Source organism: Leuciscus leuciscus (assembly GCF_965113295.1).
Source record: "Leuciscus leuciscus genome assembly, chromosome: 1".
Classification (NCBI taxonomy): domain Eukaryota; kingdom Metazoa; phylum Chordata; class Actinopteri; order Cypriniformes; family Leuciscidae; genus Leuciscus; species Leuciscus leuciscus.
Window position 1 is genome coordinate 21,287,097 of NC_138725.1, and position 14,359 is coordinate 21,301,455.

Consider the following 14,359-nt stretch of genomic DNA (forward strand, 5'->3'; position numbering starts at 1 on the left):
ATTAACTGCACAATTACTAGACATGTTTTCCTTGGATATTATAGGCCAATTTGCAAGCAAAAAAAATTTTGATGCTTCCAACTGTTGCTCTTGCATTCTTTCTTGTGGCTATAGGTGACACACCTGAATGAATGGCTCATTAAGTATGCGGGCCCCATTGTCTCCTCAGGTGTGAATCACTAAATATGCATGATGGTGTTGAACCCTTGCGCATATTGCCTTTACAAACAAAAAGTGTTTTACAAGATTTAAATCAATGTATTGTGTTATGTGAATGATTTAGGTAGGATGATTTTCACATCATTTTGAAGAAAAAACTCTAGGCAACGACATCCATTAGTCAAAAGTCTTATTGACACATATTTAGTATGTGTTTTGTGGCCTTATTTCAGAAACTTTAGTTTTTAGTTTTTTCAATAACCATGCATAAACATTATTCTCTCAAAAATACAAACATGTACATGCATGTTGCTCACATATTATGGTAGCCCTGTTTGTGCTAAATAGAGTGTAATTATACCTTTGCCATTAATATGTTTATAAGCAACTGAAAAAAGCACAAATGTCAGTGCATGTCAGGACATCTCAAGGACCCCAAAAAACCCTCAGACCCCAGAGGGTTAATGTAAAAATATATAGTGTAAACGATAAATCACGTTTGAGATTTGTGCTGGCTACTGTATACAGGCCACCAGGGCACCATATAGACTTTAGCAAAGAATTTGCGGACTTTCTATCAGAAATAGTTTTGACTGCAGATAAAGTACTAATTGTTGGTGATTTTAATATACACATCGATAATGAAAAAGATGCATTGGGTTTGGCATTTAAAGACATTGTAAACTCAATTGGAGTTAGACAACACGTATCAGGACCTACTCATTGTCGTAATCATACTTGAAGACTAAAAATGTATTGTTTAATGTTATGTATTTGTATTATTTTTCTTTATTAATTTTCATAATAATTTCATAATGTATTTTGTCAAGCCAGAGTTTCATGTGCATGTGTTGAGTGCATGAGGAGATCTTACTGTACCACCTCAGAGAAACAAAGGCATGAGGGCAGAGAAACATAAAGCCAGAGAAACCATTTACAGCTAGTATGGCATGAGAAGATAAAGAAATGGGGAACAGAGAAATCTGTAATGAAGACCTCTCATGTAGCCTTATTCTTATATGCCTGTTTCTCTCTGTCTGACACATGATACATAATAAATTGAGATCTCTTGGCAAAGGTAACCCGTGTAGCTTCCGTGATTCAACCATAATGGGGGAAACCATGATTTTTAAATATACAATACTCTAGATCTAATATTATCACATGGAATAGATGTTGATGCCGTTGAAATTCTGCAGCAGAGCGATGACATCTCAGATCATTACCTAGTCTTGTGTAAATTACATTTAGGGTGCAAAGCCGACGCCGTGTTATAAATATGTTAGACCTATCACTTCTGCCACTAAAGATTGCTTTATTAATAATATTGCAACAGAAACTTTTAACTCTCTCTTTTCCAGCACTTTAGACACAGTAGCTCCGTTGTGCTTGAAGATTAAAGAAAATAGTCTAACGCCGTGGTACAACGAGCACACTCTGGCCCTTAGGAGAGCAGCCAGAAAAATGGAGCGCAACTGGAAGAAAACAAAACTAGAGGTATTTCGCATTTCATGGAAGGAGAGCTTGATTGCAAACAGAGAGGCATTAAAAGCTGCTTGATCTGCTTATTTTTCAACCCTATTAGAAGAAAATAAACATAATCCTAGGTGTTTATTTGAAACAGTGGCTAAACTAACTAAAAAGAAGAATTTTTAAGTGTGAATTGCACCGGACGTGTCTTTTCTGCTGTAATATTACTAATGAATCTTCTCCTTTGAGTGAATCTTTAGGTGTTTCTACATGACTGATGCTCAATGAAACTGTTTACCGCACTGATCACAGATAAATGGTCTTTCTTCAGAATGAGAAGCTGATGTGATTTCAGAGCGAAAGCCTGAGCCGCTTCTTCCCAGTGTGAACTCTCATGTGAATCTTCAGACTTGATTTACATGTGAATAAGCCATAATAAGCAGTGTCAGAAAGAGAAAGTTGCACAGCGCTGCTATGTATATTGATTTATTTCTGCTTGTTTTGACATGAGCGCCACCTACTGTCGGAGAGTGATTTTGCATTCACTGAACAGACAAATCACATGTAAAAACAGATTTTTTTTTTTTATATATCACACATTCATGTTGGGTTGAACATGAGTTAATAGAAACCAATCAAACAACAAAATGTCCATTGCTCATCGTAGCTGTTAAGAAACTAATGAGTGGATGAGGCATTTATATAGTGCTACTATTTACTACTGTACACACCAAGCGCTTTACAATCACATCAGGTGTTGGCCTCATTCACGACCTGGATGATTCAACAGCAGCCACAGTGAAACAGCGCCAACTATAGACAGTTGAGATTTTGTTGCTCAGCACATAAAGATGAACTACTTACTGTGATCTCAGACTGTGGTGATGTGGTTTCTCCACAGTGTGGATCTTCATGTGTCGCTTCAGGTGACTTTTAAAATAGAAACTCTTCCCGCACTGATCACACGTGTGCGGCTTCTCTCTGCTGTGGATCCTCTCATGTGTTTTCAGATGTGTTGACTGGCTGAATCTCTTGTCGCAGTGTGAACACTTGTAAGGTTTTTCTCCAGTGTGAATTCTCTGGTGCAGTTTCAAACAGTTCACTGAAATAAAAGTCTTCTCACACTCAAAGCACATGTACTCTCTCACACCAGTATGAATTTTCTGATGTGCTTGTAATCTATACAGCAGTGAAAAACTCTTTCCACACACAGAACAAGAATGTGGCTTCTCCTTTGTATGAACTGTCAGGTGTTTCTTCAGTTCTGATGCCACAAGAAATGTTTTGCTGCACTGATCACATGAGAATGTCTTCTCTCAGTTCTTCACTCTCCTCCTTCACTTCACTCAGTTCTTCACTCTCCTCCTTCACTTCACTCAGTTCTTCACTCTCCTCCTTCACTTCACTCAGTTCTTCACTCTCCTCCTCCACTTCACTCAGTTCTTCACACTCCTCCTCCACTTCACTCAGTTCTTCTCTCTCCTCCTTCACTTCACTCAGTTCTTCACTCTCCTCCTCCACTTCACTCAGTTCTTCACTCTCCTCCTCCACTTCACTCAGTTCTTCACTCTCCTCCTCCACTTCACTCAGTTCTTCACTCTCCTCCTCCACTTCACTCAGTTCTTCACTCTCCTCCTTCACTTCACTCAGTTCTTCACTCTCCTCCTTCACTTCACTCAGTTCTTCACTCTCCTCCTTTACTTCACTCAGTTCTTCACTCTCCTCCTTCACTTCCATCAGTTCTTCACTCTCCTCCTTCACTTCCATCAGGTCTGAAATGAAAGAAAAAAAGTTTAATTGCATTTTCACTACATCAAAATTCAAAGAGAGAAATATCATTATAAAGTTATAGGACAAAAAGTAAGCCCTAAAATATTCCAATCATTTTGATGAGTTTTTATAAATTAATTATGCATGTCCCTGAAAATCTCCATGAATGAGGAACATAGATCTTTCAATTATTACTGTTAAAACATTATAGGCACAAATCCCATGTTTCTGTCAAGAGAACCATTAAATGATTTGATCAATGACACAATAATCAAATGTAATAAACACATTAAACATATACAACAGTGCCATAACATTTTCAATTCAAGAACTGTTTTTCTTGTCTTCAAACTCTGTGTTCCCTAATATGGACATAGCTCTTCATATTTTCTTGACTTTGCCTGCGACTAACGCCAATGGAGAGCGTTCTTTTTCCAAACCATACTGTTACATGACCGAACGTATTTTTTATTGATATTGATTACGTGTCTATCGCAATATATATCGTTATACGACTGTGAGACAGAGTAAACTTGACGGCAAATATAACACCATTTCAAAAATACATAGGCTACTGAGTTACTAAAACAATCTTTGTCAAAGAATACACTTGTTTGTTCACAGTTTTAACGTTCTTGTTTCCATTTGTTTAATTTCAACATCTGAGGTGAATTATCCACTGTTGCTTTTACAGCTACACAAAGCTGGGAGCACTAAATGATATTCAAAGTCACATTTCATGCTTTTAACACTAAATAAAGCACATAAACAGTACCTGAGATTTTCATCGCCACACTTTGTGTTTGTTGTTCCAGCGCAACGTCGCAGAAAAATAGAAACTGTTTCTAAAATAGAATCGCCGCGTGCCGCGCCTGGTTAGGACAAAAACTCTGATTAACATGGAAAAGATACCTTTTATCGTGTGTTGCGGCATTGCGTGTATTAGGACACGCTGTTAGCGTGTCAGCCCCTGCGTTGCTAGGTTACCAGAGAGTGAGTGCCTTTGTTGATGCAACCAAACTTACTTCGCAACCTCTGGTTTCTTCAGACGAAGGAAAAAAAATGATCAAACGTTTTATCCAACGCATTTTTTTATTGATATTGATTACATGTCTATCGCAATATATATCGTTATTGTTTTATCGCCCAGCCCTAATTTTAAGGTAAGCAATTTTTCTTAATCGTTTATTGTAAATGAATTGGCAACTGTTATTCTGAATGATTCTAGATTCTATTAATGTGAAACAACTTCAGCTGTTTTTTGGGGGGAATGGCTGCAGTAACTCATATAGCCCCGGGACCCAGTGAGCTCTTAATGCGGCCCTGGTAACATGTCTCATGTAATCGCTTAATTAGTGTTTCAACCACGGAAAGACGTCTTGTAAACAATGTCATGTAACGTCACATTTACCTAAGAAAAACCATATTCCACCCCCATCACACTCTAGGTGGATTGAAGACGCCTTGTATTTCATCAAACTTGAAAAAAATTGACTTTCTCTTCACCGGCCCAGTGCATGATTCTCTACAATCTGGAAGCCCTTTTTAACATACGTACAGACCAAGCGGCAACATTCTGATCTGAAAAATGAAGCCTACCCGGAAGTGCGAAAAACTGCAATACATCGAAAATCCGCTAGAGGGAGGTCCCAAAAGGGAGCAAATGTCCATAGCCCCCATGTTAAAATGTCCGTTTTCACAGCATAAATTCATGTTTTTACAGGTTGGTCCCATGGACTTTTATTGTATTTTTCGATAGCTTCCGAGTGCCTGACAACTGTGAGGGGGGTGAATTTTTTTCTAACTCGTTAGTTTAGATCGTATTTAGATATAAAATGTATGACAATAAGGGCGTGGTTAACTTTGATTGACAGCTTGATTGACAGCTGACAAGGCAGCGCCACGGAGAATGACAACATAAGAAGCGCCATTTTTTAATACAGTTGACATATAATACTACTGTTTCTGTATCATGAAATGTAGTTTTAAGAGTTTTTCAGGCGAGAATGTAGTTGTTTAAAGCTCAAATCTGTGGTTTATTTAAAGATTTATGAAAATTTTATCCAGTTGATCCAGCGATGACCGGGCGCTCGGCGTTCACGTACCCCGCCTGGAGCAGCCTTTCATCGGCTAGTGGTTCTGAGGTTTGCCGCCAATGCCGCGGACTCTGGAGTCTCTGTAGTGGTTAAACATGAGATATAATTCGTCTTTTTGGTCTCGTGAATCTATAATTTTTTCCCTGGGCAATCGTTTTGGCTGAGGGGAAGTTTCATAACTTTATAAGCTATTTAACTTTACCGATGTATGGTTAGACTAGAGCGCTGACTTTGTATGTTTGACTGAATTGTTTGCTTTATTTGTATAGCTTCTTATACCTTTTACTTATACTTTTATAATGGCTAATATTGATAAAACTGAAATTTAACAAAAAGAGACTGGGTTGAGTTTTGTCATTTTAATACAACGAAGATGATCTGTAATGTTGTTTACTGCAAAATCTGTTGTTTAGTACAAATGCACATATTGCCTGGACCATAAAATGTTTAATATTTTTATATTATATTTAAAATGAAAAGAGGCAGGTTTGTGTTTTATATTGTTTTTTCATAAATAGGCAAACGTTATGTGCAGTTGAATATAATCAATATGCGTTGCCTGAACCACATTTGTGTAGCTATAATGTTTAAGATTTCTTTAAATGAAAACGAAAAGAGTTAGTATGGTGTTTTATAACATATTTCGTTGCCTAAAATATACTCAGAGATAACCGAAGTAGCAGAGCGAGCTAAGTGACGCGCGCTGCGTCAGAAGGTGGGCGGGGTTAGGATTTCCCAAGATTTTCCAAGATGGCGCCGCCCATACCCCCCATAAACGGCTTCAAACCCGTTCTTCAGAAAGTCTATGGGTGACGTCACAGACGCTTTGTCCATATTTTTTACAGTCTATGGTACAGACTCTGCCATCTTTAATATGCGTCTGATTAACCCTTTCCATTCCAGATTGTACTTTGTAATTTTACATTGATGTTTAGAATTCAGTTTTAAGTGCACTTAATACTTTTTTGGTCTGTCTCAGTATTTCTCAGTTTTCCATTGTTCTCTGCTGATGAGAATGTATTTATATTTATTTTACTACTTCCTTTTTTTTACTTTTTCGCCTTTACCTTTATAATTATTACTTATTTATACCTGTTTATTTATTTGTTTGGTTGTTTACTTATTTTCTTTTCACCATGTATGTATCATAAAAGTTAGAGAACATTTGCCATGTACTTTATCTGATATATACAGTATATTCAAAACAATCAATATCGAATCGCAAGCTTGTGAATAGAAATAAAACCGAACCGTGAAAATTGTGTCAATAATACCCAGTAAACTATATTGAGAAATGTCAAAATGTTTGGTAACATGGTTGCAAAGAAATGTTGACCAATGTTGACAATCAATATAACAATTTCTCAAACCTCCCTTTACTGACCATTTGTTGTAAACAAACAAGAAAGAAAATGTTCTTCTATTTCATAGTTTACCTGTTTGTCTAAAAGTGAAGAAGTGCTTGAATGTTTCTAACATGAATGTTCTTTAGCATCATGAAAGAATGAAGAATAAACACCAACCTCTTTGTTCTTCAGGATCTTCAGTGTGTTTCATTCTGCAGGGTTCTGGATCACTCATGTTCTCACTGTCCTCTTTAATAAACTCAGTCTCTTCCTGATGCTTTGCTGCTCGTCTTCACTTGTAGCTGATGGGAATATTCCAGTATTTATTGGAGAATAACAGTGGGAGTAGCTTCACTAATGATGTGATTGTTGTGGGAGGAGCTTCACTGATGATGTGATTGCTGTGGGAGGAGCTGATCTGCAAAAATAAAAAAAATATATCAGTTACTGGGTTTGTTTTAATACTAAATGACACACCTAAGCATTTCTATATAGAAACCAACAATTACCCTCAGTCTATTCACACCAATGAAATGAGTTTTAAGTGTCAATTTACAGGAGATCTGAAGACATCAGCATAATAAATTAGGTGAAAACAGGAACTATTGTCATGAAATAAAGAGTGTTTTCAGCAGATATGTTAATATTGATGAGCCTCAGACTATTAACACTCATTCAACAAGCCATTCAGGATCATCAGCAGATCATCTCACTTTATTCTGAGTGTTTGCAGTTAGAAACACATTATTTGAGTCAGATATATGACAAAAGCCTATAAAACAGCTATATTGAAAGATGATATTGTTATTTCTCTCATGAAAACATCAATAATACAAAAACAAACACTAATGGCACTCATATTGTATTAAGGTAATTCGATCTCTAACACACAACACTTTTTACACACAGAAACTGACAATCATCAATGACAGTTTGATGGTTATCTTTGTTTAATGTTGCGAACAGCAGCTAAGCTAATTATATTGATTTTGCTTCTGTTTTATCCCGGGATGCCCATCCTGAGGTAACTAGAGAGTACGTCAGCTCCAGTCTGGATCCAGCCTCTTATGAAGACTTGAGATGCCCAACACCTGTGAAGAGACCAACTCTTGACAGGACTTAAGATGACACCAACTCTGAATCAACATGCACCAATGCAACATGATCTCATGAGAATATGTGTACATTTTACATTTAAACAGTGGTTATACCACACATACATTTGCTTACTTTTTATACACACTAAAATGTAAAATAATAATAATAATAATAATTATTATACAGAATAAATGATACAACTAGGCTTCTAGTTGACTCAAAACTAAAAAGATGCCGTTTTATCGTGAGTCTCGGTGACGAGTTAGTCCGCCCCAGCTCGAGTCCTCCCGGGCTCTTCCTCCTCTGCTGCTCCGGCCGCCTCTTGTTCCTCCATCATCCGCAACTGTTCCTCGCTGTATTGCGGCTCGTACAGGCAGCCACGAGCATCGGACATGTCCGGCCGGGATTTCGAGATCGCCCAAAATGTCCGGGATTCGGCTTTTGCTTTCTACAGTCGCCATTCATTATGTTTACATTATTACATTATTTGACACTGACATGAAAACACAGGAATTTTCTTAGCAACGCTAAAACGCACATCAACCGATCACTAGTTTTGCGTTCATGTAAACACTACATTCAGACTCACCAATCGGAATGAATTCAGTCCGATTGAAACAAAAGGTGTGCTTGTAAGCGATCCATCTATTTTGGACAGATTGGCTCCAAGTGAGTCAATTTTAGCGTCCATGTGTGAAATCATATCAAGCTTCATTTGCTGCATCATGTCCAAAATATTTTGGAGAGTAATTGTCTCGTCACCATTGAGCCTCTTTCCACTCACACAAAGAGAAGGATGTGGTCCAATAACTAGTTGGTTTAGAGCTGAAGATTGGTTTAGTTCGCCTTTCTTGATAAACCACTAGTAGACCATTTGCACAAAAAGAGTTTTAGAGCAGAAAAATATGTCACAATGACCTCAGTAAGCAAAACGTTGGGCCAGAAACTGCAGCTTGCAGCACACACTCACACCACGACAGCCATCTTGATATCCTGTGTCTGTCATTGTAACCAGAAACAAGTATATTATGGCTGCTATTTTAATTTATACGTTTATTTGTAATTGGCAGAAAGAAAGAAAGGAAGGAAGGAAGGAAGGAAGGAAGGAAGGAAAGAAAGAAAGAAAGAAAGGAAGGAAGGAAGGAAGAAAGAAAGAAAGAAAGAAAGAAAGAAAGAAAGAAAGAAAGAAAGAAAGAAAGAAAGAAAGAAAGGAAGGGGGGAGGGAGGGAGGGAGGGAGGAAGGAAGGAAGGAAGGAAGGAAGGAAGGAAAGAAAGAAAGAAAGAAAGAAAGAAAGAAAGAAAGAAAGAAAGAAAGAAAGAAAGAAAGAAAGAAAGAATTATGCCCATCTCTGCCTGTTAATGAGCTAAAGATAGAACTTGCTGTCGGTAACAGGAAGGAATCACAATCTGATACACACTACTCCATTCAGAATCATCTGCAATATCAGGGCACCACTTACGCATCAGTAAATCGTTCTCAACAAAATAAGCAGTTTTTCTCTCTTGAACTTTCTCTAGAGAAACAACAGCAGCAAAACACTTCCGAAGACTTTCATCCTCTTTTTGAGCAGCAATAACTCCCTTGCGTGTCACACGCAACTTTACATTCAGAGTATTCAAAACAGGCAAATTTTCAACAGTTTCACTCTCATCACAAGGTAACACGTCACTGATAAAAACAGGTGCTATAAAAGATGTAGCCAAATCTTCAGCATCCATTTTACGAAACTGAGCTCGCGTAACTGCACAGACTGGAAAAGTTTCAGGATAAGACCTCAACAGTTCATCAGGCTGATCTGACAGAACTGGTCTAGCAAAGGCATGACTTTCCCACCAGCTAAGTCATTGCCAAGGATGAATTGTACTCCACTAACAGGCAAACTGTCACGAATGGCCACCTTCACGAAACCTGTACACAATTCTGACTCTAAATGAATCTGGTGCAACGGAACTTGGACAAGACCCATCTCGATGCCCTGTACTAGCACATTACTGCCGCAATAGGTTTGATCAGAAAACGACAGTACATCTGCACTAATAAAAGACTGCATTGCCCCAGTATCCCGCAGCATTTTTACGCATATCTGCTCCTCAGAATTTCCCGTAACAGAAATTAACCCTTCCAGCAGAAAAGGTGCATAACTAGGATCAGGCTTATCACTACACTCGATTTTAACAGGACCAACCAGTTTAACAAAACCAGCGCTCTTGGGTACAGAATTCGACTGTTTTCGTTTTAACACAACACAATCAGAAATTAAATGACCAGGTTTGTGACAATAAAAACATTCTCGATCCTCTTTCGACTTCAAAGTAACTGGTTTCGGTCGTGACGAACTACTCGAATTCACTTGAAAAGGCACAGCTTTCTCAGAACGCAAAGGGGTAAACACATTTTTATGCGTCAGTGTAAATTCATCTGCAAGGACAGAAGCTTGAGATAAAGACGTCACTTTTTGCTCATTTAAGTAAACGACAACACGCTCAGATAAATAATTCTTAAATTCCTCTAAAATAATTAATTCTCGCATGTCTTTAAAATCATTTACCTTACTCGATGTGCACCACTTATCAAATAAAATGCCTTTCTCCCTCGCAAATTCAACGAATGTCTGACTGGAATTTTTCTTATGGCTTCTAAACCGTTGCCTGTAAGCTTCGGGTACCAGCTCATAAGCGCGCAAGATTGCAGCTTTTACTGCCTCATAATTCACGCTATCCTCTAAAGACAATGTAGCGCAAACATCTTGAGCTTTGCCAGTTAACTTGCACTGTAACAGCAACGACCAGACCTCTTTAGGCCACTGAAGTGTAGACGCAATCCGCTCAAATACATTAAAATATGAAACAACCTCTGTTTCTCGAAACTGCAGCACAAGGGAAATATGTCTACTGACCTCAAAGGTGGTCCCCCCCAAGCCAGCACCAGCGGGCTGTAAGGGTTGCGTAACTGGAACAGGTGTCACCTTGCCTGCACTCAACTCAAGCTCACGCAGCTTCACCTGCGTCTCCGCCTCGATTTCGAGTCTACGGACTTTAAGTCGGAATTCCATATTAGCCCGATGGTCTTCTGCCCGTTCGCGTGTCTCCATTTGGAGTCGCGCTAAGCGGACTTTAGGCAGCACATCACCTCCTCCAGACTCAACCGAGCCCAGAGAAAAAGGCTCAAAGGGCGGATGAACAGCCTTGGCCTCGGAATCCTCCACCTCACCCATTCCACCTCGCTCCTCCTCACCAGGGTGACCGTCAGCACCAAAGGAACCTTCCCCGACTACTGTAGGCAGCTCTAGAACACCCAGTTACACCAACCTTTGGGACACAGTAGACTTAATCTCTTTTTTAAGCTGCTGCCTCGAAACAGCGATCTGGAAATGAGCAGCGATACACAGCTGATCATCTTTCCTACACCTATTAAGTTGCTCCACCGTAGGTGCACTAACAAAGGTATCTAAATCAAAATCAGCCATACTTACTCCTGTCAGAATCACTAACCATATAATCAACCAGCCCATCCACTAATCACTGCCTCGCGAACACTAATACTCTACAAAGAAAACACTGAACATGCATTCCACCATCCACACCAGCAGTAATTAATATCTCGGGAAAAATATAAATATTATCCCGGACGAGCCCCCATTTAATGTTACGAACTTTAAAAGGTCTAAGGAATGTACCGTAACATTTATATATTAATGTGCTGCTGGATGTGAAGTGAGGTGGAAAAACATGACAGACAATCTTTGAAAGCGAAAAAATTACTGGATTTTTATTCACAAAAAAGCCGAAGCCACTAGATCCAGTAAAATAACAATAATAATAATGTGCGCTCTGTACAATGTGATAATGTAAACAAACAAACAATAAATGGGAAAAGAACAAAAAAAAAAGCGGCGCCAAAGAAAAGAACAAAACATAACAAAACAATCCTTACTCTAAACCTAATCTAACCAAAGAAAAAGGTAGAAAATAAACCGAAATCTTCGGTGCATCCGGCACCCTAACTGAACTACCTAACAAAACAGAAAATACATTAAGTGGCGCTCACTTTTTACCTAGTGTGTCTAAACAATCATCTGCTACGGGTGCAGTGTATATCGCGATATACTGACCTGCGTTCTCTTCCCACTATATCAGCTGTTGCCCGATATCTCAGAGCAAATGAAAAGGTAGACAACACAATACAAAGAACAGAGCACATAGCACACAACTCAATTCGCGGGCAGAAACATACACAAGAATTCGATTCACTACAGAAAACTCATGGCGCTACAAAGAGCTCAGTCCGCTACGGAATACTCATTCCACTACAAAGAGCTCAGTCCGCTACAGAATACTCATTCCACTACAAAGAGCTCAGTCCACTACAAAGAGTTCAGTTCGCGATCGAGAGAGAAAGCATGAATGAACACGCCATCCTTTAAAACCAGCTGGGCGGCCTCCGATTGGCTCTCAGCACCGCCTTAATGATGACTGACGTCCGACTCGGCCAATCACAGCAACCTGCGAGCAGAGATAGTGAGCTAAAGACAGAGAAAAGATAATGAGCACAACAACCAACACGTGCAAAGTACACTAACGTGCACGGATCAGTAAAGCAAAACACAAAACACGCGGGGAGCGTAACAAAGGGTTTTGCCCATTGTGTGTGTGTTTTTTGATTTGTGTGTAGAGTTCTGAGAATATGAGGCATGCTTTCAGAAAATGTGTTTAAACAATCGAGAAAAACTGTAATATTGTCTACTTGAGTGGAGGCCCTCCTGTCACGACCAACACTCTTTATTCCAATACACTTTCATATTAGAATAAGGTTTGTGTGTGCTCTTTTACTGTCATATGATGGTCACACATCTTACTGTAAGTAAATATGAAGGAAAAAAAATTAAATTAGAGGAGAGAGTAAAAAAAAGAAAGAAAGTAAAACAGGAAAAAAAATCTTTTTTTTTCTTCTTCTTGTACTGTGTAGTACATGCATGAATAATAATGTGCCAATGTATCCTTTGATTGTGTCTTTTGTGTTCATCATGTGAAAAGGTTTGTGATATGGGGAAACACAAGCAACATAACTTGCCAGTTTTGGAAATGTTGTTTTGAATTTATTGCACCAGAGTGTTAGACTATGTTGTAGTGTGTGTGATTTTTAGGGCTTGTGTGTCCTGTCTGAGGGCAAAGTTTGGTTTTTCAGCAAGAGTGAATGGTTTTGAGTGTAGAACTTCATTTTGACCTGAAAATAGGACGTTTGGGGAATTGGGTGAGACGTTATGGATTTGTGTTTATAGTTTTGAGAATACGAGGCATAGTTTCAAGAAATGTGTTCACACATTGGGGAGAACAAGTATTTGATACACTGCCAAATTTGCAGATTTTCCTACTTACAAAGCATGTAGAGGTCTGTGATTTTTATCATAGGTACACTTCTACTGTGAGAGACAGAATATCAAACAAAAATCCAGAAAATCACATTGTATGATTAAAAAAAAAAATAAAAAAAATTATTGCCCTCCTGTTCTCCACTGTATTCCTGTTCTTACCTGTATTAACTGCACCTGTTTGAACTCGTTACCTGTATAAAAGACACCTGTCCACACACTCAATCAAACAGACTCCAACCTCTCCACAATGGCCAAGACCAGAGAGCTGTGTAAGGACATCAGGGATAAAATTGTAGACCTGCACAAGGCTGGGATGGGCTACAGGACAATAGGCAAGCAGCTTGGTGAGAAGGCAACAACTGTTGGCGCAATTATTAGAAAATGGAAGAAGTTCAAGATGACGGTCAATCTCCCTCGGTCTGGGGCACCATGCAAGATCTCAGCTCGTGGGGCATCAATGATCATGAGGAAGGTGAGGGATCAGCCCAGAACTACACGGCAGGACCTGGTCAATGACCTGAAGAGAGCTGGCACCACAGTCTCAAAGAAAACCATTAGTAACACACTACGCCGTCATTGATTAAAATTTAAATATTAATTAAATAATTAAAACAACAACCCGAAACACACAGCCAGGGCAACTAAGGAGTGGCTCCGTAAGAAGCATCTCAAGGTCCTGGAGTGGCCTAGCCAGTCTCCAGACCTGAACCCAATAGAAAATCTTTGCAGGGAGCTGAAAGTCCGTATTGCCCAACGACAGCCCCGAAACCTGAAGGATCTGGAGAAGGTCTGTATGGAGGAGTGGGCCAAAATCCCTGCAGTGTGTGCAAACCTGGTCAAGAACTACAGGAAACGTATGATCTCTGTAATTGAAAACAAAGATTTCTGTACCAAATATTAAGTTCTGCTTTTCTGATGTATCAAATACTTATGTCATGCAATTCATACTTTGCATGCGACGTCACAAGTTCTGGCTGGCGGGCAAGAACATCGTTCTCCAGTGTTACGTTCACATAATATATTTGGCATCTAGAGGTTATGGAACGTA

The 14,359-nt window shown here is 39.1% G+C and overlaps 1 protein-coding gene across 4 annotated transcripts in view; it reads right to left on the reverse strand.

Moving 5' to 3' along the window:
- Nucleotides 1-2,499: 2,499 nt before the first annotated feature.
- Nucleotides 2,500-14,359, reverse strand: part of LOC309501520 (uncharacterized protein) — a 32,577-nt gene continuing 20,717 nt past the window's right edge. For 2 of the 4 annotated variants that reach the window (XM_082173692.1, XM_082173691.1), the window contains exon 2: nt 2,500-3,401. In XM_082173692.1, the coding sequence (XP_082029818.1) occupies nt 2,926-3,401 (476 nt within the window). In that variant the 3' untranslated portion in view covers nt 2,500-2,925. Of the gene's footprint in view, nt 3,402-7,018; nt 7,256-14,359 lie in introns of those variants that run through there. The other 2 variants (XM_082173693.1, XM_082173690.1) reach the window with 2 other exon arrangements.